The 26,685-nt window shown below is 44.1% G+C and overlaps 1 protein-coding gene across 4 annotated transcripts in view; it reads right to left on the reverse strand.

Moving 5' to 3' along the window:
* LOC137424766 (BAI1-associated protein 3) overlaps positions 1-26,685 on the reverse strand; it is a 180,441-nt gene that overhangs the window by 151,475 nt on the left and 2,281 nt on the right. For all 4 annotated transcript variants that reach the window (XR_013623070.1, XM_078775902.1, XM_078775904.1 and 1 more), the window contains exons 2-6: positions 20,816-20,908; positions 16,313-16,372; positions 3,400-3,466; positions 561-723; positions 88-132 (exon numbers count right to left, since the gene is read on the reverse strand). Coding sequence is in view for 3 of the 4 variants with exons in the window: in XM_078775902.1 (XP_078632028.1) it covers positions 88-132; positions 561-723; positions 3,400-3,466; positions 16,313-16,372; positions 20,816-20,908 (428 nt within the window). In the remaining variant the exon portion in view is untranslated. The remainder of the gene's footprint in view (positions 1-87; positions 133-560; positions 724-3,399; positions 3,467-16,312; positions 16,373-20,815; positions 20,909-26,685) is intronic.

Below are 26,685 nucleotides of genomic sequence, written 5' to 3' on the forward strand. Positions count from 1 at the left end.
CAAACAAACAAAAACTTTCTTTCATATATATAGATAGAAGATAGAAGAAGAAGATAGATAATATGAAGGGTACAACATCAAACTTACCAAACACAGAGATGGAAAAATGTAGTTTGGGGATTTTTCACTATCCTGCAAAACAATGTATTCAAAATTTTAGGTTTCAAAGTACATTTTCAGTAGAAATGTTATTTTCAGTCTCACCGCAAAGGGGATGCATGACTATTGCAGTGTGTGTGTGTGTGTGTGTGTGTGTGTGTGTGTGTGTGTGTGTGTGTGTGTGTGTGTGTGTGTGTGTGTGTGTGAGAGAGAGATATATGCCTTGAAGATACATGCCAAGTTTAATTGTTTTCATCGAGCGGTTTTGGAGAAAATGATGTCCAAATTGCTTCATTTAATCCAATATGGCTGGCATACCATGTGCTTCCCTCTCTCTCCCCATCTTGTCTCCCGCTCCCTTTATTTTATGTTTTATGTGTCCTTTTATGTTTTTTGTCATTAATGTTAGCATTTACACGAGCCTCGATCTTGTATACAAAAAAAACAAAAAAAAAACTTACAATATAAATTGTTCATTCCAGACAGGATCTAGTGTCGAAAACTGAACTTTTGTGATGTTTGATGAGTCGATGGAATGTCTGGCGTCTGATGAAAGATTGCTGTGATCATCACAATGGTCATCCCCTTCAACCACTCTCAAGGTGCAGTATGGATCACTCAGTCCTAGAATGGAACACAAAAAAATAATTGTGTTGTTATTCTAATAATACGAGATTATAAACAGAATAGTGAGTGTCAGGTATCTGGCGATTAATATCCCCCGAGACGGATGGTCGAACCAGCTTTAACTCTGAGGCGACTTCCAGAGATGATGGTTATTTTTGGCGTGCGGGAATGAAGGGATGCGAGATGTTAACTCAACGGAACACACGGGTTTATTCCCGAAACCAACACCATGCAAACACAACAGTAAAATGTACACAATTGTTTTAATGACAAAATAAATCGCAGAGAGAAATATAGGTTGAGGTAAGCCAAATTCCTTATGGTGAGGATCCTCCACACACTGTCTCAACCACACACAGAGGGGAAAATAACATGAAAATAAAATCCCTTTTCGTGCCGGCACTTATTTGTGTCCTAAATGGCCATTTTTAGCGATTGGTGGCAGTGACGATGTTCAAAAGCCTCCCTCGTGGGAAGCTCAAAATGGCGGCAGCGTTGCGTCGAAGACGCTCGCTATTGAGCCTGTGGCAAGCTCGTGAGGACGGCCTCCTTTCTCCTTCACTGCCTTGCTCGCGGACTTCTCCGCCTCCGAAGAGCACCACAGCCAAAACTTCCCTCATGCCGATCCAGAAAAACCGCTCTCCCTCGTGGGAATACCAAGATAATCAGCACACCAAAAATGGCCAGTGTCTTGTTCGAGCAAGAACCAAGCACACTTCTTCTTATGATTCTTTTGAGTTTTATGGCGTTTTCAGAGCCGCGAGGCTCTATACATGCCATGTGCCTGAACATAACTGTATTGAAAAGAAAATATATTGAAAAGAAAATATATCCAAAGAAATTTCAGGAAGAAATTTCCTGTATTGAAAAGAAATTTCGCTCTTTCACGAGCCTCGATTTTGTATACAAAAAAAAAAAAAAAAAAAAAAAAAAAAAAAATTTAAAAGGAGGCCTATGGGACATCCATAAACCCATATAGGTCTCCCACACGCTTTCACAAAATTTAGGACCGCCTTGCACAAACGAGGATGCTTCTGGTTTAAATTACCAAAAATGACGGGCAGGTCAGACCCACCGCCCCCCTCCCCTCTCTCTAACCGCCCCCCTCTCTAACGATTTTAAATAGGAGCAACCTCGGTCCGTCATATTGGTGACATACCATAAATAACTGGGATAAATCTTCGAGTTCCCTACAGGCGTCGCAAGTCCCAGAAGGGTGACACCCTATCACATGAAGATACGCATTAAGGCGACAGTGCCCAAGTCTAAGCCTGGAGAGAGCCACCTCATGGTCTCTGCGAGACAACTGAGGGAGCCGAAAAGGGGGGATCACGTCTGGATTCACCATGTAACAGAACCTGCCCTTCGTGGTGGTGTCCCACTGCGATTGCCATTTTTTGACGATCATTTCCCTGACCACATTCACAATTTCAGCCGGTCCCAAAGGGATTTGGGTGACACATTCAGATGTGATCCCACACTTGGCTGCCAGATCGCAGGCCTCGTTCCCTCCAATGCCCACATTAGCGGGGATCCAGTACAGATTGACCACAGATCCTCTCCAACGAGCAATGTTGATCAGGTGCAGTACTTCGAGCACCAGGTCAAATCTGCATCCCTCCTGTAGAGACTCTAGTGGCCTAAGTGCAGAGAGGGAATCAGAAAAGATCACGACACTGAGAGGGTTGAACTCGATTATCCATTCCAGTGCCAATACGATAGCAAAGAGTTCCACTGCGAAGACAGACAGATGATCAGATAACCTCTTAGCCTTTGTCACCTTAACATCAGGGATACATATTGCTGCCGCAGTTCTCCCAAGGGAAGTGACTTTAGAACCATCCGTGTAAACGTGGAGAGATTGACTCCACACCGAATGGATGAACTCGATCACCTGGATGCAGAGGGGTTATCCTTGTCAACTCTTCCCCATAGATCCAGGTGGATTTGAGGCATAGTAAGAGTCCAGGGGGGCCAGATTGGAACTTTATTGACGGACTCAATGGGCAAGGAGTCCAGACCCATTTCACCCGCTACCCGCCTACAGACCATCCCGAAGGGAACGGAATTTAGATATTTGCCCCATGCCTCATACTCCCAACAGTCTGCAAAAACAGCTTGGACTGGGCGATTGGTCTCAGAGGATATACATTTGGCCCCGAATAACCAAGCACACTCTTCTTCCTCACAAATCAAAAGCCAATCGCGTCCCTCGGGGAGTGGCATGCTGGCCTTTCTCTCTGCCCCCTGATTCTCCACCTCTCATGGGCGGGGCCTTTTCCTTATTAGGTCCATGGGGCGGGGCTTAGTCTGACCGGCTCGTTCTTTGCTTTTGTTGGCGGTAATTTAAATTTAAAGGATTGTTTCAGCAAAATCGTAAGGGGAAAATTACAGAGGGTGTGACGCACAGGGGAAAACTAACATTAAACCCTGTATCTAATTATCACGGCATCACCCCTCGCATGATGCACAATAAAACAACCTTAAGCTACAGTCTCCCTACTTAATACATTGAAATGCTCCTACACATCACGTGGTCCATTCTACTTCCTATACAGTTCTACCTCTCCTATCCAACCCCCCCCCCCCCCATAAACGTAACAATAGTTTGATATGAGATTAAATCAGTCACATAAACAAAGAGTAGTGATCTCTGCAACTCTTACACCATACCGTTGAAGTCTTTAGCCATCAGGTTTCTTGCCTCATTTATGGAAACCCATAACTGTACAACTGGAGGCTGCAAGAAAATACAGGAAAGTTCACACTAATCATGATGTATGATTACCTAATGGACTTCATTTGCACAGATATTTATTAAATACTAGCTGAAGTACCCGGCGTTGCCGGGGAGTGGGAGGGGGGACGGGGTGGGGAGAGGCAGGAGAGGGAAGGTGAGGAATGGAGTGGAAGAGGGAGGGTAGGGGGAGAGGAGAGGAGAGGAGGAGGAAAGATATACTACATATACATTTTGGGGGGGAGGGGGAGAGGCTTTGACAGGCCCCTCCGTTTTGGGGGATTGGGGGAAGGGAAGGAGGAAAAATGTACCCATGCAAAGAGTGCTTCATAACTTCAGTGTTGCCCAGGTAAAAAAGGAAATTGTAATACCCTCTGCCACCAACACCAGGTGGTGCTATAGGTACACATTTACATCGAGAATGTACGCTCCTCCCCCAGCCCCCCACACTGCAGCATGAGGCCGCGGCCACATAGCCTATGTTAACCTCCTCCCCTCTCCCCCCCCCCCCCCCCTACACACAAAGTCGTATTTGTATTTGTACCCCGAGTAAAGTATACGGTATAAGCGTTTATAGCTGGAGTACCCGGCGTTGCTAAAAGTAACATTAACATATTTGAAATGAGGGCAAATATAATGGAAAAGCAATTACATCCAAATCAGAATCCATCACAAATGCCAAATCATCATTTTACCTTTTCGTTGAATATATGCTGCTGAATGTGCCGTTGATCACGTTTCTAAGTTAAGTTTGATGACGTTCAGGAAGAAGAAGAAGACTGACCACCAGTTTTGACCGCTTCCGGAATTGTTTTATTACTCCCGCCAGGGAGTAACGCTTTCGATCGTGTCCGTCCGTGTGTGTGTGTGTGTTCGTATGTTCGTGTGTTTGCGAACAAGATATCTGGAAAAGTTCTGAACAGATTTGGATGAAAGTTGGTGGGATGATTGCCCTTGGGATAAGGAAGAATTGATTAGTTTTTGGTGAAGCTCAGGATATTATTCCGGATGCAGGAATTATTTTTGGAAAATTTTTTGGGAAAGATTTTTTCTGTTTTACTGCATTAAAGCTTTTATTCTTATTCTTAAATGATGTTTTTCTCCTCTAATTCCGAGATATATCAAAATAAATTCTCTGACAGTTAGAGCCTACTTTCTTTTTCATTTATTGTTTTGGGGAGAGGGGATGTTAAACAAAACGTATTATTCCAACTAAACCCACGGCGGGAGTATGCGCTCTACTGAGTGGCGTTCTAGTTGAATCGGAATTGTTTTATTATTTGTGTTCAAATGTCTGGTAATTGTTTTGTATTTATTTATGCGTATGTGTACATGTATATAACTGTCATTAATCAAAAAGGTTTATTTAGGCACTATAAAGCGATTTTATTTTAATTCCCCAAAAAAGACCTTTTTTTCAAATATTTTCCAAAAAATTTCTTTGCTCTCAAACACTCCCTAGCACTCACTGACAACCCCCTGAAAGTTTGACGAAGGCCATCTCTGAGAAAAATGGCGATACACAGACAAACTGCTCTCTTGTAGTATAGATTAATTGTACTGCTGGTTTAACCACATCCATTATCAGGTGTGGCTGACGTCATGATTCAAAGTCAATGCTGCAAGAAAGTTTGAACAAAGTAACAGGCCGTAGTTCCCATTGAACTTGCATCAAACCCACATCCAATCTGATATATCTTTGTAGAAAATTATGTTTCACCAAACAATCTTGTAACTTGAAGTTGTGAAGTATGAAACTTGGACTGTTTTTCTCACTCTGTTCACCCAGTAATTTGAATTCAACACAATCACCCTACTCTATCATTAATTCGTAATTCTGGACCATTTCACAAATCGAAACTAGTTTCAACCAGTTTACCCAAATGTTAATCCTAAAGTACAGATCATTTAATCCAAGGTTAATATTTTAATTTAAACAAAATAATTTTTAATAAATGGATAAAGTATTGTATCTCCACAAGATAAATAAATAAATAAATAACCTTGGAATTGGATAATCCAGGAAATATCAAAGAGAGACCAGAAAAAAGAAACGATTAAGGATGACTGCAAAAAGAAAACCTCAAGCAGAAATATGATGCCAAATACAAACACAAGAAACATACATAGATTAACCAAGATGATGATGATGGTGTGAGTTGTGGTTTTCGAGGAATCTCTTCCCTTCGTTGGTGTGCTCACTAAGCATTGTGCATTGTGTGATGTCTGTATAGTCTAATGCGGGACTCACATCATCTACCACAAACATCGCAGGTAAACACTGGTCCTTGCGGAGATGGACGTTGGCAGGTTTTCCGCCGTTTCTCGATAGCAAGTCTCCTACATTCAAAGTGGTCCAGGCCTTTGCGGCAAATGTTACGTCAAGCTGACATGTTTGTGGCCTGATGTTCCCAGGTGACAACTGGGATGGCACAAGACTTCAGTGTAGACTTAAGGACCTCCTTATAGCGCTTTCTTTGTCCACCACCTGACTGTTTACCAAATTTAAGTTGTCCATAGAAAAGCGCTCTTGGGATTCTGTGGCCTTCCATGTGTGTGAGGTGTCCTGACCAGCGAAGCTGGCCTTGCATCAGGAAATACTCAATTCCTTGGATACTACAGCAGTGTAGGATTGAGGTGTTAGGTATTCTGTCTTGCCAGGTGATGCCAATTGGATCATACGAAGGCATTGCATATGGAATTGATCAAGGCGTTTGATATGGTGATGATAGGGTGTGCAAGATTTGCATCCATACAGGAGTGTCGATAAGACAAACTGCACGATAGACACTGATCTTGGTGTCCAGGTGAATGCCACGTTCATGCCAAAGGCGATGTGTTTACTTTCCAAAGGACACACTTGCTTTACCGGGTTTTGATGTTACTTCGTCGTCAATCATTGCATTTTTAGAGAGGACACCTCCAAGGTAGCTGAACTTATCTACAACTTTGAGTGGCAACTTCTAGTCTCGGCTGAAGCATAGCCTCATTCTACTTGAGGATAATTGTAAGGTCAAAGCGACGAGCAGATTTTTTACTTATTTATGGATATCGCCCCAGACGAGGCATACAGCCACTCTAGGTAAGGGGCTAAGAGAAGGTTAGAAAAATATAAGGATAAAGCAAAACAAAATAAAAATAAATAAATAAATAAAAATAACAAGAAAACATACAAGACACAGGAAGTAGCAGAGGTGGGTAAAATGTGATTCGACCTCAAAGACATAGGAAGTATGAATTGACATTCCTCTTAGAGCCGAGTAAATCGTAGGATAATGGGAAGCATGTTACAGGTAGTGAATTCCAGAGCGAGACAGCACGAGGGATTAAACTATCTGCATAGCCTTTCGTTCTGCACTTTGGATCAGCTATAGTGTTTGGGTATGCAGAGATGGCAAACCGAGTCTTGGGTCCAAACACTCGTATGGGAGGAACCAAGTTGGAAAGTCCAACAGAACATTTACCATGAAGATATCTGTAGAATAAACCAAGAGTGGCAATTGACTTACGGTGAGAGAGTGGTTGAAGAGTTGAACCCATCTCCGCACCAACCAGGTTGACAATGCGTTTCTGGAGCCAATCGAGTAAAGATAAGTGGCAGGCTGGTGCTCCAGCCCAAATGTGGCAACAGTACTCCATGAGGGGACGGGTAGTTGCCTTATACAGGTACAAAACGGCCTCAGGAGGTAAATACCTCTGCACTCGATAAAGACAACCAACTCGCTTGGAAGCACTCTTAGCAATACCAGAAAAGTACTTATCCCAACGGAGGTTATAGGACATGTCCAGACCAAGAAGCCGAAGCTCCGATGATTCTGTTAAGGTTGAAGATCCCATGTGCACATCAGGGAAAGAACTGTTTCTAGAACGAGATATGGACAACAGTAGGATGGCCAATTTTTATTTAGTATTTTTTTTAAATTTTATATGGCACACCCTCTCATTTTAGGGGGTTAGATGAAAAAATAACAATGTAAAATTTTTAGGGCAATCCAAACAAGAATAAGCGGTCTCCCAGAACCCTCTAAAAGTACTCTGTGTGACAGCATTCGGTGAAATTTCTGGTATCCATAACTTTGTTTCTTCTCAGACAATTATTGTCAAATTTACACCAGCCTCCATGTGGAGCAAGATTACTCTTACTGCAGCAGGAGTTGATGTCAATCGGTTGTCACTGTCACGGACCTCTCTCATGCAAGCTCGCAATGACTCACGCGAAACACTTGCAGCAACAGTACGACAGAACTTCCAACCAACAGTTCCACTTGTTGCGCATTTTGATGGCAAACTGCCTGCACATCTGGAAGGAACCAAGCATGACTCTTTGGCAATTGTTGTATCTGGCTTGAATGTTGAGAAACTACTTGGCATCCCCATGCTGTCAATTGTAACTGGAGCTCTCATGGGTCAAAAGGTGGTTGAGTTTGTGCATGAGTGGACAGGTGTCGAGGAGCATCTGGCAGCCCTTTGTTTTGACACGACAGCAAGCAACACCGGAATTCATACAGGAGCTATCACTGTCCTGGTGGCGTCTGGTCAAATCTGTTTCTGGTGTTTGTTCCCCCTCCATCCCCTCCCTCACCTCAAACGGCCACACGGCTGATTCCGCACGTGAAAAAGCTGAATGCCTCAACTCTGTGTTTGCCTCTAAATCTTGTGTCCCAAACCCATCCCTCTCTGTGCCCACCGTAACCAGTCATACCCAGCTGCTCCTGGACTCTGTGTCCTTTCCTCCTGACAAGGTGGAAAAGTTTCTGTCAACCCTCGACTCTGATTCTGCAACTGGACCTGACGGCATCAGCCCACGGGTCCTAAAATCTTGTTCTTCCGCTCTTTCACTCCCTCTCTCTGTTCTCTTCACCCTCTCTTTTGCTCAAGGTCATCTGCCATCTGCTTGGAAATCTGCCAACATCACCGCTTTGCACAAAAAAGGTGCAAAAACAGATCCCAGCAACTACAGACCAATCAGCCTTCTCCCAATTATCAGAAAAGTCATGGAATCCATCATTGCTTCAGATATGAAATCTTTCCTCTTCTCCAATGGCTTGATCTCTGATCATCAATTTGGTTTCAGACCTGGTCACTCTACTCTGGACATGCTGCTTCTGCTTTCTCAACAATGGATGGAGGTCCTCAATGCCAAACAGAAAATTAGAGCTGTCTCCCTTGACATATCACGTGCCTTCGATACGGTCTGGCACCCCACTCTGCTCACCAAACTCTCCTCCTTTGGTATCCATGGAAATCTCCACGCATGGCTGGCGGACTTCCTCTCTCGTCGTAGTAAACATGTGGCCCTGAATGGGTTTCTCTCATCTCCTCTTCCTGTTCAGGCTTGAGTTCCCAAAGGCAGTGTTCTGGGCCTGTGCTTTTTCTGGTCTTCATCAATGATCTATCTGACTTTCTTGAAAATCCTCTCTATCTCTTTGCTGATGACTCTACTCTCTGTCGCTCCATTCTTCATCCCTCAGATCGGCAGTCTGCAGCCGCCTCACTCTCTGCAGACCTGGACAAAATCACAGACTGGGCATACAAGTGGAACATGTCTTTCAATCCTGACAAATCTCACACTCTTACGATGTGTCTCCGAAAAGACCAACTGGACAACCCCCCCATCCACTTTCTGAATAATCCTCTCCAAGAAGTTCTGTCACTCAAGCTTTTGGGTCTCACTATCTGCCATGATCTTTCCTGGGAAAACCACATTTCAAATCTGGCCTCCAAAGCCAGTCGCCGACTGGGCATCCTCCGTCGTGCGAAGTCCTTCCTTGGCACACCTGAGCTCCTCACCACATACAAGGCTTTCATCCGCAGCTCAATGGAATACTTCTCTCCCCTCTGGGCTGGTGCACCTGCCTCACACCTAGCTCATCTTCACGCTGTTGAAACCAAAGCATTCAGAATCATTGGAATCTCCCGCGATGAAGCTAACTCCAAGGGCCTCTCACTCACTCACCGCAGGCAGGTTGGTGGTCTTTCCGTCTTCTACCGACTCCTCTCTGGCCTTGCCCCCCCCAGCTCTCTCTGGGTTCTGTCCAGCAAATATTCCTACAGGTCGCACAAGATCTGCCTGCAACCCTCTTGTGGTTAAACTGCCAAAATCAACTCTCTGCTCACCTTCACTCCTTCATTCCTCTTTTCTCCCGCCTCTGGAACAAACTCCCTCACTCTCTTCAATCCCACTCCACCCTCTCCAGGTCTTTAAAACAGCTGTTCACCACCATCTCTTATCTTCCCCCATCCAAAACATTGATCTTTTCTATCCCCGCTAATTTCACCCCAATTCCACTTTTTTGAAATACCAACTTCTGTCCTGGAAGTCCTTGGTGTCCTTGTGTTTGATACTTCTGCCACCCCCCTCCCCCCAAGCCCTCTCCCTCCCACACATCTCCCTGCTCTTAAATGTTGTGTGCCCTCAAGTGTTTGTGTGCTTCCCCTTCTCTTGTCTTCCGCTCCCTCTTTTTATATATTTTGTTTGTCTGGTTGATTTGTTTGTGAAATAAATGTCAGCTCTTTCACGAGCCTCGATTCAGTATACAAAAAAAAACAAAAAAAAAACTGTTGAGCAGCACTCGTTCAATCGACGGCTGCTCTTTCTCGCATGCCGTCACCATATGTTTGAGATATATGCAGCCGCTGTGTTCGATACTTTGTTTACCTCAAAGGGACCAGAGATTGAGCTTTTTCGTCGACTCAAGTCACAGTGGGATGTTATCGACAAGTCGAAGTTTGATGCTCTTGATAGCGACGAGGCTGGTGCAGGTAGTTTGAGTGCATCAGAGAAAGCATGGCTGGAATCTCGCCGTACTCTTGTTGTCCATAACCTTCAACAACACCTGGAGACTGTCCAACCTCGTGAAGACGAACCAGAGTTCGCGAGACTCACACTTTGGCTCCTGGGAGAGGATATGGACATTGGTACAGGATTTTGTGCTCCTGGTGCTTATCACCACACGAGATGGATGGCATAAGGGATTTATTGTCTTAAAATCTTCGGATTTCGCCATCAATTCCACATGAGCAAGCACGAGATGGACTCATTGCGACGAATTTGTTTGTTTGTTAGTACAGTCTATGCAAGCTTCTGGTTTGCAGCACCTTTGGCGACAGCTGCTCCTACAAATGACTTATTAATGCTACAGCTGATTGAAGATTACCAACAAGTTGGCAGCAAAATTGCCAGAGTCGCAGAAAATAAAATGCAGCTGCACTTGTGGTACCTAAGTGAGGACATTGCAGCACTGCCTTTGTTCAGCAATGACAGCACTGATGAAGATAAGGGGGCTATTGTCAATGCTCTACAGAGAGATCCACTCCCAGAAGATGGTCGACGTATGGCTCCAAACAAGATCCCTGAGTTCCGGAACCTTTCCGTTGCACAGTTTTTCACACAGCGTTCGCTCAACCTCTTTGAGTCACTTCATTTGTCACAGGAGTTCCTGACGGCCGCAGTAGACACATGGTTCGAGCGCGATGACTACATTGCAGCGTGCAAGACTGTTCATGCACTGAAGGTGGTGAACGACTGTGCAGAAAGTGCAGTCAAATTGGCTACTGACTTTAATGAAGTCCTTACCAAGAATGACCAGCAGCGCCAGCTCCTCTACCAGGTCGTTGAGCATCACCGGAAGCTTCTGCCAACCAGTGCCACTAAAAATCAACTGGTCAAGAGCACCAAGTAACACTGATAGCCTGACTGCCCTGGCACCATTGTTTTGTTACTGAACAAATTTTGTTTATAAACACTGTTTTTGTTTTTGTTTGTGTTAAAAGAATGCAGTTTCACATTCACAATTATTTAAATAAAGTGTGTTTGATTTTGGACTTGATGATGTTGTTCATGGGGGACTTTGGGGGCCATTTGTGGGGCAATGGGGATGATGTGTTTTTTTTAAATATGAAAGGACTTATTAGATCAAGCTAAAATTTGGGTCCACATGGAGGCTGGTGTAGATTTGAAAAGAATTGGCCCAGAGAGAAAAAGGTTATGGACACCAGAAATATCAACGAATCCGGTCTTGCAGAGTACTTTTAGACGGTTGTGGGAGACCACTTACTCTTGTTGGGTTGCCCTAAGATTTTACCGTGCTATTTTTTCATCAAGCCACCTCAAATGAGAGGGAGTGCGATATAAAATTCAAAAATTTAATTTTTCGGGCCACTCAAGACAACAGTTTAGTTTTCTTTGCATTGAAGGTTACCAGCCAATCGTGCCCCCACTTCAACACATTCTCCAAATCATTTTCAGGAGAAACTCCAACCTCATTACGAGTGGCATTGAGTAAATCAGCAGATGTACAGTAGAGTGAGGAATCATCAGCATACATGGCTAGCTGAGACATAACATTATCAGAAAGATCATTGATATAAACAAGGAACAATGTGTGACCAAGAACAGAACCCTGTGAAACACAAGAATTGATGGAGCAAGGAGGAGAAGATTGACCCTCAAGTACCACCTTCATCTTGCGATTTGTAAGGAAAGCTGAGATGATTGAATGCATCACTCTAGATACACCATATGACTGAAGCTTGTGGAGCAGACCCCTGTGCCATACTTTATCAATGGCTTTTGAGATATCCAAAGCAACTAATCAAGCTTCACCCTTGAGCTCCAATGCCCTGTTGACCCTTGAGCTCCAAGGATAGCAGATCACCAGTAGAGCAAGAATAGCGGAAGCCATACTGGCAGTCACTGAGAACTTTATTGTCTTCCAGATGGTTGAGAAGTTGTCCATTGATAAAGCATTAAAATACCTTACTTATTACAGGAAGCAGGCTGATGGGGCAATAGTTACTTGGTTCCGAATGCTCACAGGCACCCTTGAAAACAAGGACAAAAGAAGCCACTTTCCAGGATGACGGAAACACTGAAGCAGACGAGCACATGTTGAATAGCTTGGCAAGAATCGGTGACAGTTCAGGACAACACGTCTTCAATACAATCACAGGGATTCCATCAGGACCAGTTGCTTTTGAGGCATCTAGGGTACGAATAATTCTGGCAACCTTCTTAGGAGTGATAAATGGGACAAGAATATCAGAGTCTGTACGTGATGGAAAATCAGGAAGAGGGCATCCCTGATCATTGAGTGTTGAATTAAAAACAAAGCGGTTTGAAAAGAGGTTAGCCTTATCCAGAGGTGAAGTAACAACCTCAGGTCCATGAAAGAGAGGACATATAGAAGATTTATTGTGGTTGAGTACACTGTTGGCAATCCGCCAAAAGTCCCAAGAGCCAATCCGCAGAGTCGTAATGTTATCGGCTACAGAAGCTGCATATTGCTGCTTGGCATCTTCAATAACTCTTTTACAGTGGTTACTTGCTTTGTCAAACAGACATTTGGACTCCAGAAACCCTTGCACATGGTGCTGCTTGAAATAGTGGTTGCAATGAGCAAATGCTGATGCACAAGCTGGAGTGAACCATGAATGGCAATTACGCCTCACTTGATAGGTACGTGAGGGAATATAAATGCCCATACCAGTGCCTATCTGTTGGGATATTTCCTCGGCAGCCATATCCAGACCAAGACTTAATGCTGAGGTCCATGACACATCAGCAAGAAATGAACGAAATCCATCCCAATCAGCTTTCCCAAACTGAAACACCATGCAGTGAAAAGGATGCACTGGAGTTGAGAATGAGGAGTAGGAGATACAAACAGAAACAGTGGAATGATCCGAGTTACCGATTGATGGCAGAAAATCGCAACACAATCACCGGGGTTAGAACACAGAAAGAGATCAAGCAGGTATCCTCCATCAGAAGCACGGTAAGGAATATGAGTGGGAGAGGAAACAATTTAGGTGAGGTTTTGAGAGATTGAGAAATTATAGGCATTGATACCAGGAAGGTCAGTATTGCGAGAGTGTACCAACCACTCCTTGTGGTGAATGTTGAAGTCACCAAATACCATGATATGTGCAGAAGGGTGGAGCAATATAGCCCTGTCAATGCTGTCTGAGATTGCCACGAGCCTGGCACAGGAGGGAAAGGAAGGTGAGCGATACAGAAAGAAGAGATATGTTGTTGAATGCAGGAGAGCAAGGCGGAAACACATAAACTCATGAGAGCCACTTTCAAGAGAGTTTTCACGAGCTAAAGGTAGAGAGTCCTTAACATAGATACCAAGACCATGAGAAGGAGGGTGATCAATTCGGTGAAAAATGTAACCAGGTAACTTGAAAGAAACGGAGGAGATATACCACTGTCCAACCGACACTCAGATAGAGCCAGCAGGTCAGGTGAGTTAGGCTGAACAAAAGATTGCAAAGAAGAAAAGTTGGAGCGAAAGCCCCTGACATTGGAAAAGCAAATATTAAAAGGATTTGTGCATGGCTGCGCACGGGCTGGTGGATTAGCACGTGCAGGTAGAGATATGTTATTCTTAAATTGTGGAGCCATATTCATAGTGATTGTTATGGATTCGTCACTTCTGTTGTTATGGTTCTCATCCACTGTAACCATTTTTGGTTGCATGTACTATTATTGTTATCATTTAGGTGAAATAGAGATAAATGTTTTCAAAAGGTAAAAAATAGTTAATGTTTTAAAAAGAAACCGAAAACCAGATCGGGAACCTGAGGGAGAAGAAGAGGAAGAAGAGGAGGAGAAAGAGGCGGAGCGAGTGAGGTCGGGGCAGAAGCCGAGCTGTTTGGAGGTCTGGAGCAAACGCTGGCGAACGGAGGTCACTAGCGAACTTTGGGGTTTCCTGGGAAAGGGATTCCTGCGACAGAGTTGTTATCGCTGTGACAGATAAACCTGCGTGACAGGTTTTGCGGTTGATTCCAAAGAGAATCATTAGAGTGCCGTTATGTCTCGAGAACGGACCGTTGGCCATTTTGCCTCGCGCCAGATTTCGGATTGCTCCAGGTTTTTCACCTCGCTTCAACCATTTCAACGCATCCAGCCATTAACCCGGTGTGTGTGTGTGTAACGTGGATTTTGAGTGGGAATTTGCGGTTCGTCGATTGGGAGCCGTTGAACGTCCATACCCGAAGATGTGATTTCCCAGTCGCCTTTTGAGGATACCTTTGCCTATCTTTGGCAGTGTGACTGTCAACCAAACGGGATTCTGGTCTCGATACGACATCGTTCTGACGATCACTGAAGCATGGATCGACTTTGGCTTGATGCCGGGACAGAGACCTTGGGAATGTTATTTTCGCTCACTTGGAGCACAGTGAGTTATATTGTACGAAACTGATGGTACCATCAGAGGAATTATATATTGGTTGTATAATTGATTAATATTGTTATTGTACTGTTATTCTTGTGTGACCTTAATACAATACTTGTTTGTTGGTAACAATTGGTGTGGTTTCACCATTGATCTTTGACACACAGAATAACACATATTTTTGCCGTGACTCCTCTCGGGGCTCGGAGGTACATCATGACCGGGGTTTGGGGAGGAGCACGTAACATGATAGAAGTACATAAAACATTGAAAGGGAGGGGACAGGCCAGACAAGGAAGAAGAAGAAAAAGAAGAAGGAGGAGACAGTCACAGTTACCTAAACAAATTTGCAGACCAGTCCAAGACACTCAATAGGGTCCCACAATCTCATGCGAACACATTGTCATAACAAATGCCACTCTGATGGCCTCAGGAATGCAACCAAAAATGGCCGCACGGACCACCCACATGCATGTCCATGGCAGCACAACCATTTCGACATTTTGCACCTGTTGATAGATCAGCCTCTCAGAGCATTACCAAAGAGTTCAAGATCCTGAACTACCAGGCGGCCATGACCTGTGACATGTTTATTTCCGGTATCCTTCGGAGAGGCAGAATTCATCAGATCCCACAGGGAGTCACGGACAAGAAAGATGCAAAGTAACTAAGACCAGAAATGACAGAATAGAAGAAAATAAAGAAGACTAGGACAAAAACAAAGAAGAAGAAGAAGAAGAAATAGAGAAAGAAGAAGAAGAAGAAGAAGAAGACTGGCTGGTGCCATTCACCTCGTCCTGAAACAAGGAAAACCCTCTTCACAGGGCCACTTAGAAGGCGGGGGTGACTCGGCCAGGCGGAAAAATAAACTTTTTCCTACCCCCAAAAATGTGTGACTACTCTTAGTCTGCCTCCTACCCATTGACCTGCCTGGCTAGGTAAGACCTACCAGGAGCAAAGCTCCCACCAGTATAGCCCAAAGGGTCACAGGAGCACACAAGCCTCCACACTATGATCAAAGTGGTCGTCACAATCGTGGAGAACATTGTGCAAAGGAGGTGACATGATAAACCAGCAAACACAATTAAATGAATGAAATATAACACAGATAACCATAAAACAATAATAAATAAACAGAATAAACTGTTGATTAACAAGTAGGCACTATTGTCATTACCTCCACTACGTAGGTTGACGGAGGTTATGTTTTCACCCATCTCTGTTTGTCTGTCTGTCGTTGAGCAAGATATCTCAAAACGTTATGGACAGAGTCAGTCAAAACTTGGTGGTCTGTCTTCATATGCCATATCTGTCCAGGTTGTGTTGTCTTGTCCATACCCATCGCTATCATTTTATAATACACCTTTCATTTACTATGGAATGGCCGCTTTTTATCTTCCTACGCGAAAGACCGCTAGCTTTGGTTTGTATTTTAGCGATCCTTGGGGGATTGTAGGTTACCAAACAAAACAACGCAGTAAATTCGGTAAACATCAGTATGGCATTCATGGGGGCCTTTATCAGACCTCCGGCTCAGACAGTCTGCGTTAGCGGACTCTTTGACGCAACATTACGGCTCAATGATTTGGCATATTTGTTTGTAAAGTATTGGTTAAAAACATTTCATTCACTCAAGTTGATGCCATATAATAAATTTTTGCCTTACTATATGGGATCTCACACGGCTCCAAGTCTCCTCTTGTTCGGCATCACTTTTCTGAAACACCTATGGGAATGAAAGTTGTTTTTAAATCTAAGTTATCTTTAAATGCACCATGTGTATGCATGTACTCATACATGGAGTTTGTGTATACAGGAAAGGCTTTTCTTTAACAACAACAACAACAACAACAACAACATGCATTTTAAGGCCATTTTCCCTGCTAGATTGGGGGTTAGCCTTGCATTCGATCTGGATCTGGATTGGATCTGGAGAAAGCATTCGATAGGGTTCCACGCAAAGTATTGACATGGGCAATGAGGAAGTTAGGAGTGGAGGAATGGTTGATCAGAGTAGTGATGGCAATGTACAAAAGAGCGCGCACAGCTGTAAGGACGAAGGACGGGAACAGTGGTGAGTTTGAGGTGAAGGTGGGAGTGCATCAGGGGTCGGTACTAAGTCCACTACTATTTGTAGCTGTGATGGAGGTGCTAGCTCAGAACGTAAAGGAGGGTTTACTGTGGGAGTTGTTGTATGCAGATGATCTGGTGATGATTGCGGAAAGTATGGATGGACTGAAGGAAAAGATGAACAAGTGGAAGGAATGTATGGAGACAAAAGGTCTGAAGGTGAATATCGGAAAGACGAAGGTGATGGCAAGTGGTAAAGCATGTGGTGATGTGGAAAGAACTGGGAAGTGGCCCTGTGCTGTGTGCAGGAAGGGTGTCAGAGTGAACTTCATTCAATGTACAATGTGCGCTGAGTGGGTTCATCAAAAATGTAGTGGTCTGAGAGGGTCATTAACCAGTGTGGCAGCTACATTCAAATGTAAGGTGTGCACAGAGGGAGCTGCAGATGGAGGAAATGTTGAGTTGGATCTTGGAGACGGCGTGAAGCTGGAAGGTGTGAAAACATTTTGCTACCTCGGAGACATGCTGAATGGAGAAGGTGGATCAGACTCGGCAACGGTTGCTCGAGTGAGATGTGCATGGAAGAAGTTTCGGGAACTGAGTGGTGTGCTGATGAGGAGGGGAGTGTCGTTGAAGCTGAAGGGAAAGGTGTATGCTGCATGTGTGAGAAGTGTTATGATTTATGGGAGCGAGACATAGGTAATGAACCTAGAGCAGCAACGAAGGTTGGAAAGGGTGGAAATGCGAATGGTTCGATGGATGTGCGGAGTATCGTTGAGAGAGAGGAAGACAAATGATGAATTGCGAAAAATGATGGGAATAGAGCCTGTGATTGATGCTGTGAAGAGGAACAGGTTGAGATGGTTTGGTCATCTGTTGAGGAAGGATGAAAGTGACTGGTTGAGAAGAGTGATGGAAATGAATGTCAAAGGAAGTAGAGGACGGGGAAGACCGAGAAAGACTTGGATAAAGATGGTGGAAGAAGAAATGCGGGCAAGGGGGTTAACAAGGAGAGATGCAGAAAATAGGGCAAGATGGAGAAGATTGTCATGGGGACCGCAAGGCTAACCCCCGCTTTTCTTTAGTACAAAATATATTCAAAAAGTTTTTTTACTGGCCATGACGGCCAACACAAACACAATGGAATAATATTTACCAATATTAACAGTGATGTGGCTTTTAATGAAATTCTACAAATACTGTTTAGATTTTGATGACAATTATGAACCTGCAGCAAATCCGGAAGTGGACAGATGACGGTTTGATAATATCCCAAAACAACCGTCATTCAATCGTAATGTTAAATCGTTAAACGTTAATCGTGTTAATCGTTTTGTTAAAGTATCAATTTATGATTGGAATTGAGTGAATACAATTACGATTTTGAATTCGTAATTGTGTTCACCCAACCATACGGAATTTCACATCAGGATTTAAATATTTGTTTATGTCACGAATGTTGTTAAAAGTTTATTTTTTATATTAATGTTATTTAATTTGCGATTGGAGTTATGCTGTTTGGAATGAAAAAGGAGATATCGAGTTCAAGTGAATGACGGAATGCCGTGATGGTTTCTACTTTCTAAACGTGACATTCGCGGGTCGCCATATGCAGATTCGCCATTCACTGGGTATAGAACAAACATACCCGTTTGTTTGCGAACGGGTACGTTTTTCATGGAAGTCCTTCACGAACTTGCTGTCCATGTCTGATGTGCGACTGACGGAGCTACAGGAATGTGGAATTTATTGGTTTCATGCTTTCGCATTCGCCGTTTCTGCATTGTCTGTTTGCTTCTGGTCTCCCACCGGTGCGTAGCATGAGTACGGGGTACCTCATTAGTATATCATTATCATAATCTGCATTCTCTACCTTTACGTTTTTCATTCAGTGTGAAACACAAACAAACCGATTGTTAAAATGACCATCAAATATGGAAAGCATTGGCGTTACAGCTCTTCCAACAATACCGTACGTGAAGGCCTTATGCGTTCGGCTTCACTTTCGGACTGCTTCGGACAAATTAAGCCCAGGTTTCTTAATACAGTAGTGTATCGTTTCAGTAGTATCGTTTTCGTCATAGTAATAATAACAATATAGTAAAGACCATAGCACTTTAATCCCATTGTCGTGAATGGAAAGTTAATGGGTTGAAGCGGTGTATAGTTCATGAATCAAGGATTAGCGTTGTTCGGCACTAATATGAATAACCGTGAAAGTAAGGAATTAGCCTCGGTTTTTTAATGGTAATATCATTTTCGAAATAATGATAACGTAACGTTAATATTATAGTAAATCTAATCGTAATGTTGGAACCCATCTGTGGATCGGTCCCATCGGCCGATGGGTCTGACCCATCTGTGGATGCACGAGAAATGGCAATGCAGACCCATCGGCCGATGGGTCTGCATTGTCATTTCTCGTGCATCCACAGATGGGTCAGACCCATCGGCCGATGGGACCGATCCACAGATGGGTTCCAACAGTAACACCAATCCCTTCGTAGTGACTGCAAACTTACTGGAAGTTAAAATATATCATCTTCTACGTATTAAAGTAGCGGCACTTTTGCGTCCGTTACGTCATTACGTCTATGATGTCATTACGACGGATGACTCCACCGACCGACATTTTAATTTACAAGTACACCCGCTCACTACGGGAGCGGCAGGAAGGGTCATTGATCTTTGGGGTATATAGATTACAGTCTCTCTATGGTCGGGTCTCAAGAACATTGGGTGCGTGTTCATTTACCAAGTTTCTTGTGGAGATATCGCCAAGTGGTTTAAGCATTCGAGCATTCAAAACCCTTAAGGAACGGCTGGCTTGGCAAGCGCTAACTAGCTGCTTGGTAAATGAGCACATTCCCAACCCTTGTGGGGCATATAGATTACAGTAGATCCTCCCTCAGTTCTGTAAGTAAAACTTTCCTCATGGATGTCGGGATTCCTCCAAATTTCTTTCTTTAATGTTATAAACAGCATTAGCGACTGTTTAAAAATCTAATCATATGTGTTTGTGGTTTATAATACTTTACAAGCCCGGCTTCGCTGCTGTTAGACTTTTGGTCTTGTTTTTTTTTTATTATCACTGTGTAGCGGTTACCTTATTGGGACATAATCCACGGGCACGGGCCAGTGGGGCTTTTGATTGTGTGGGCGTGACGTGCGCGCGGTTGTTGAGGCCACGCCCTCCGAAGAGGGTTTTGGCGCTATAAAAGCTGTATGAGTTCCGTTCGCGAGAGTTCTGTTGGAATAAAGGAGCTTTGAGCACCTAAAAATGGCCTCTTCTTTTTGTCATCCGCAACACCTACATTGGTGACCCCGGCTGCTCCCGAAAGTTTTCGGGGGCTTCCAACGAGCATGGCGACACCTACATTGGTGCCCCTGGCTGCTCCCGAACGAACTCCTACAACTGAAACCTTTTGAAAAGAAAAATAACTTTTTGATTCCCCGCTCCCTCACAACCAGCGCTGTGTTTACATTGTCGCCTCAGCACCTGGCCCGCAATCAGACGGTGCCTATAGTGACCAATATGTGTTTTTCAGTGGAAACATCGCAGTACGTTTCAATAAAGAATATGTATAAAATTTGGTGGGGCCAGCAAAGAGAAGGCTGTTTTTATTCATTGTTTAATTTATATATTTTTTCATTTATTATTTATTTATGCACACGTGTGCCATTGCTGGTACCCTAGTGTAGTGGCATCCACCTCCATTTGCAACTTAAACATGTAAATATTGTAAATAAAACTTATATACAGCTGTGTGTTGTGGTAAAGACTACTTCTGTGTCAATCTCCTGTCTTTTACAATGGTTACCCAAATGGAGGCCCACAAATTTGTTTGGTGCAGGCCCACAAATTTGTTTGGTGCAGGCCCACAAAAGGTTAATCCGGCCCTGCCGACAACACAACACAAACACGACTTCCTTTCTTCAAACCACTGTCAATATCATCTGTAGTGCGTTGCAAAGCCATAGGTGGTTGTCGGATCCTCAGCCTTCACAGCTGTTCAGGTAATAAAGTGTGTGTTGAAATATATTGTAAGGTGTAGGTTATTGTATAAAGGTGTAGGTCCTGTTTTGCAGACACCCTTACCTGTTGTACATACTCATTGATTTCACTATCTGTGAGCGGCTTTCTCCCCATACTATGCAGCAAGGTGTACAAGACTTCTTCATGAAGGATCTCCTGAATTGGAAAAAAATGATCAGTCACTTACACGCGAGGTTTGCACTTTTTCTTGGCCAATAATTGCAAATTATAGTACGGTACACAACCCGTATTACCAAATTATAGTACGGTACACAACCAATATTACCAAATTATAGTACGGTACACAACCCGTATTACCAAATTATAGTACGGTACACAACCAATATTACCAAATTATAGTACAGTACACAACCCGTATTACGAAATTATAGTACGGTACACAACCCGTATTACCAAATTATAATACGGTAGACAACCCGTATTACCAAATTAAAGTACGGTACACAACCCGTATTACCAAATTATAGTACGGTACACAACCCATATTACCAAATTATAGTACGGTACACAACGCGTATTACCAAATTATAGTACGGTACACAACCCGTATTACCAAATTATAGTACGGTACACAACCCGTATTACCAAATGATAGTACGGTACACAATCCAAACTATAATCCTAATTTAAGTCTCATCCAATATTAAACAACATTAACAATATCAAACACTCGATGCAGCTAATAATGGATAACAAGGGCTATTTGTAGTCACTAAGACTTTGCCCTTTCACATTTTGACCAAATCCTTAATTATTTTCTCCATATTATCTTACTATAATTCACCAAATGTCCGTCTGTCCGTTCGAAGGTACTGCAAAAACGGCTGAACCAATCGCAACGATATTATGGATCGGTAATCCTAGGACCCCCTGGAGTAAAATAGGCTATATTGTGTTTCCAATTTTCCAATTTTCCAATTTTCCAGTTTTTCCAAACACTATGGAATAATATTTACCGATTATGAACAGTGCTGTGGCTTTTATTGCAATTCTACAAATACTGTTTAGATTTTGATGAGAATTACGAACCTGCAGCGAATCCGGAAGTGGACAGATGATGGCAAAGTGCGGGTTTGATAATATCCCAATACAACCGTCATTCAATCGTAATGTTAAATCGTTAAACGTTAATCGTTTTGTTAAAGTATCAATTGATGATTGGAATTGAGTGAATGCAATTACGATTTTGAATTCGTAATTGTGTTCACCTAACCGTACGGAACTTCACATCAGGATTTAAATATTTGTTTATGTCATGAATGCTGTTAAAACTTTATTTTTTATATTAATGTTATTTAATTCGTGATTGGAGTTATGCTGTTTGGAATGAAAAAAAGATATCGAGTTCAAGTGAATGACGAAATGCCGTGACGGTTTCTACTTTATAAACGTGAAATTCGCGGATCGCCATATGCAGATTCGCCATTGACTGGGTATAGAACAAGCGTACCAGTTTGTTTGTGAATGGGTACGTTTTTCATGGAAGTCCTTCACGAACTTGCTGTCCATGTCTGACCTGTGACTGAAGGTGCTACAGGAATGTGGAATTTATTGGTTTCATGCTTTAGCATTCACCGTTTCTGCATTGTCTGTTTGCTTCAGGCCTCCCACACGGGTACAGGGTACCTCACTAAACATAATAATGGTTTGTTGAAATTTTGAAAAACAAAGCTCAAATGGTAAAATTGTTATGGCTGGGACCAACTGGCAGGTCTCCGTTCCATCTCCTGACACCTGAATACGACACACACAACCAATGACACACACACACACACACACACACACACACACACACACACACACACACACACACACACACACACACACACACACACACACACACACCAACTAAGCAGTACCAGTGTTCCAGTACAGCTGCGTAATAGTAAACTGGCCGCAACTTGAAATAAAAAAAATAGATAGCAAAACAAGGAAACTCCACAGTATCCACAAAATGTTCGACAAAAATCAGTGTATCCCAAGAATGTACCTGTCGAGGAAAGAAGGAGGTGGCCGCCTGATGAAACAAAATCAAGTGCGCAGAGCGACGACTGTATGATTAGCAGAGTACGTGAAAATCTCAACAGACTAGCGAATACAATTTGTGTACAAGCATGAACACAACAAGCCAGAAAAGGTATCACGCACTCATGTTGCAAAAAACTTCCAACAGGTGCGAATAAAAGATGTCACGCACCAAACCGAAACAGCAAGAATACATTCGCAACGATTGCAAAAAATACAAAAGAAAAAAATATGAAATAGCATCAGGTATATAGTGACAACTGGGAGAAAGACAAAGAGCAGGGAAATATAAAAAAAAGAGTTGGACAGATTGGGGATAGACAAAGAACTATCACTGGAATGGATACGAAGAGGTCAGCTCAATTGGGATGGAGAACGAGTCATAATTATTAATGCCCAAGACCAAGGATACTACACCAATGGATTTAAAAAGATGGTGGGACTGAGTCGATCGGACAAGTGTAGGCTGTGCAAGGTAGAAACAGAAAGTATGAGCCACCTCCTATCAGGATGTAAAACAAACTCATGTCAGGACAGCTGTACACCCAAAGGCACAACAAGGATTGTAGAGTAATCCACTGGCACATCTGCAGAAATTTCAATATCCCAGTTCCAAAAAACGCATGGAAACATGAACCAAAAACCGTCATTGAAAACAAGAACATAATTCTCACGGATGACCTCATGGTCCCATGCAGCAGTAACAGAAAACAAAGCATTGTGAAGCGGAGGTGGATACTTTGATTCTCTGGAGGACTCTGTTCCACCTTATGAAACCCGAATTGTGGAGATAACAATCAAGGACGCGCACGCACACACACACACACACACACACACACACACACACACACACACACACACACACACAATTACAAAACCCTGTCTCCCGTGCTAACTACAAAGTTAAGAGAACAACTTACCCAGGGGCGGATCCAGGGGAGGTTTACTGGGTGCACGTGAACCCTCCTCCCTCCCCCTTACCTTTTTTACCTCCGCCATCTGGAACGGACAGAGGTTGTTTTCACCGCTGTCAGTTTGTTTGCGTGCAGGATATCTCAAAAAGTAATTGACGGATTTAGATGAAATCTGGTGGACAGGCTGAGTGTGTGACATGGACGAATTGATTTGAATTTTGTGAAAATCCGAACCCGGATCCGGATACGAGATTATTAATTATTTTAAGTGATTCTTCACCATTGAGAGATAGGGCAACAACTGTAATAAGATGAATCCAAGTCTCAACTTAGGAGATGACCAGTTTAATGAACAGCACAGCAAGCCACGTCACTCGGCCTCGTATCTCTCATCCGGCCTCCCAGCCCCCGCGCTCCCTCGCATAGGCCACGCCCACCGCTCACATATTCAGATGACATCCCCCTTTCTCAAAAAAAAATAATAAAAAAATAGACAAGTTCATACAGAGCATCAAATGGGCTGGAAACATAATATAAGGAGGGTTGTGTTGTGAATTGTGAATTTGGATCACTGGATCCTGTAGTATTGTGAATTTGTGTGGGTCAAAGTAGGTTAGGCAGGTCTCCTGGCAGATGGCGTCCTTGACCTTTTGGAAAGCCTGGCTGTGGTTGGCTGTCCATTCTAGTTGCTCTGATTTCACCAGTTCCCGAAGAGGGGCTGTTAGGTCAGACAGCTTTGGTATAAAGGGGCCCATGTACGTAATGATACCAAGTGCCTTGTGAAGTTCACAGAGGTTTTTCGGATCCGGTAAGCTCTGGATTGCGTCCACTTTTCCTGGGTCTGGGTGGGCACCTTGTTGGTCAAAGATGAGATCAAAAAAATGAATCTGTGGCTTTTTGATGCTGCACTTGTCGCTGTTGAACTGCAGGCCAAATCTGGCAGCTGTTTTCAAGAGGTGGTGAAGGTTTCGGTCATGTTCTTGCTCCGTTTTGCCATAAACGGCAACATCATCAGCAATGCCGATGACACCTGGGAATTGCTCAAGAAGTTGGTCCATCTTGGCTTGGAACACGTCTTGGGAAATCACCAGTCCAAACGGCATTCGCCGGAAGCAGTAACGGCCATATGGCGAGTTGAAGGTCGTGGGCAACTGGGAGGGAGGATCAAGCTTGATTGACCAGTACCCATTTTTGGCATCCAGCTTGAAGAAAACCATTGAGCCTGCAAACTTGTGCGTCAGCTCTTCAAGCGTGGGAGTACGGTGGTGGCACCTCTTGATGGCACGGTTCAAGTCCTTCGGGTCCAGGCAGAGCCTAAGTTTGCTGTTTGCTTTCCGCACGTAGGTGAGGCTACTGACCCAGTCTGTCGGCTCGTCAACCTTCTGTATGATGCCCTGTCTCAGCATTATGTCCAGTTCTGACCTTACTTCGTCTATCATCTGGATAGGGCATCGACCTGGTGCATGTTTTACAGGGGGCACAATGGGGTCTACCGTGATGCGATACTGGCCTGGGAAGTTTCCAATGTTGTCAATTTGGTCCGGATACGTGCTCAGCAGGTCGTCCAACGTGTTAACTGGCTTGTCACCCGTGCAGTTCTCCTTCACCGAGCAGTGCAGGGTGTGGAGTTCAAGGTCCCTACAGGTGGGCAGGTCGAGGATTGCGGGGCCAGCGGCCTTGACTACGAAGAACTCTGCATCGATCCACTGGGTATTCCTTTTCTTGCAGGGGACGACAAGGGTGCCAAATTGCCGAATTTGCGAGCCATTGTAGGCCGTTAGTCTTGTCTGGGGTTTCTCCTGAATACGACCAGGTAGCGGTAGCCCAGAGGAGTCGGCATTTTGGGGATACATTTGTCTGTATATCCGAAGGGGCAGGATATTGCCCTCTGCCCCAGTATCGACCTTGACTCTCAGGGAGTGAACACCAGCTCGGTCAGGTAGTGAAATGGCCAAGTCCGTGAAAATCTCTTGCCGGGAATCCATGGTCTGGCTGTGGATTTTGATGGAGGTGAAGCTCAACGTGTCGCAGTCTCCGTCGGGGTCTTCATCTCTCCCCAGGGTGTGGATGGGCTTTCGGGCGAAGGATTTGTGCCCTCTGGTGTCTGGGCGGGTTGTCTGCCGGCCTTGTTCTTGCCTCGCTCTTGAGAGACAGACGGCCTTCCAGTGGTTTTGCTTTCTGCATGCCTCACAGGTTGAGCCCCATGCTGGGCATCGGTGTCGGGGCTGCGGTGGATGCTGTCTTCCACAGAAACGGCACTCTTTTGGGTGGTACCCAATGGTGTGGAGAAAATTGGTTGCCTGTTGGGTCTGGGTAAACTGCTGCATGTGAGTGTCAGAGGCCTCATGTGCCCGACTTATTTCCAGGGCTTGGTCCAGCGTGAGAGTCATCCTTTGCGAGGAGCTCTTTCTGTAGCTCCTGATACGGCGTCCCTGCAATGAGCTGTTCTATTATGCGCTCGTCCGCCTCGGGGGTCTTGAACTTGCATTTGCTCGCTTGCTGGCGACATCTGGAGATGAAATTGTCCATAGTTTCATCGTCGCCCTGCTTAAATCGCTGTAAGCAGAAACGAGCCACATGGTAATTTGCCTGGGGTTTCAGCTCAGTTTCAAAACGCTGCCAAACAATCGCTGGTGTCACGGTGTTAGGCCTTGTGCCTTGTGCCTTCGGCGTTCTCAAGGCCCCATGAACTGTGGCGTCGCAGGCCTTCCTCACCTGATAGGAGAATGTGGTCGACTTGTTTGTCACCTGCTACATCCTTCACAGAAAAGTATAGCTGGGTACACTTTCTGAATAGGTCGAAGGCTTCACCGAGGTTGGCGCTGGTCCAATCCATGTGTGGCATCATGGGTGCGTCCGCCATTGTGAGCTTGGCTACGAATCCCTAGATGGGGTTCCAATCGGATTTGTAGGTTTGCCTTTCGCTGCCACCATGTAATAAGACGAATCAAAGCCTCAACTTAGGAGCTGACC

Source organism: Myxine glutinosa, chromosome 4 (assembly GCF_964187855.1).
Source record: "Myxine glutinosa chromosome 4, kmMyxGlut1.1, whole genome shotgun sequence".
NCBI classification, from domain to species: domain Eukaryota; kingdom Metazoa; phylum Chordata; class Myxini; order Myxiniformes; family Myxinidae; genus Myxine; species Myxine glutinosa.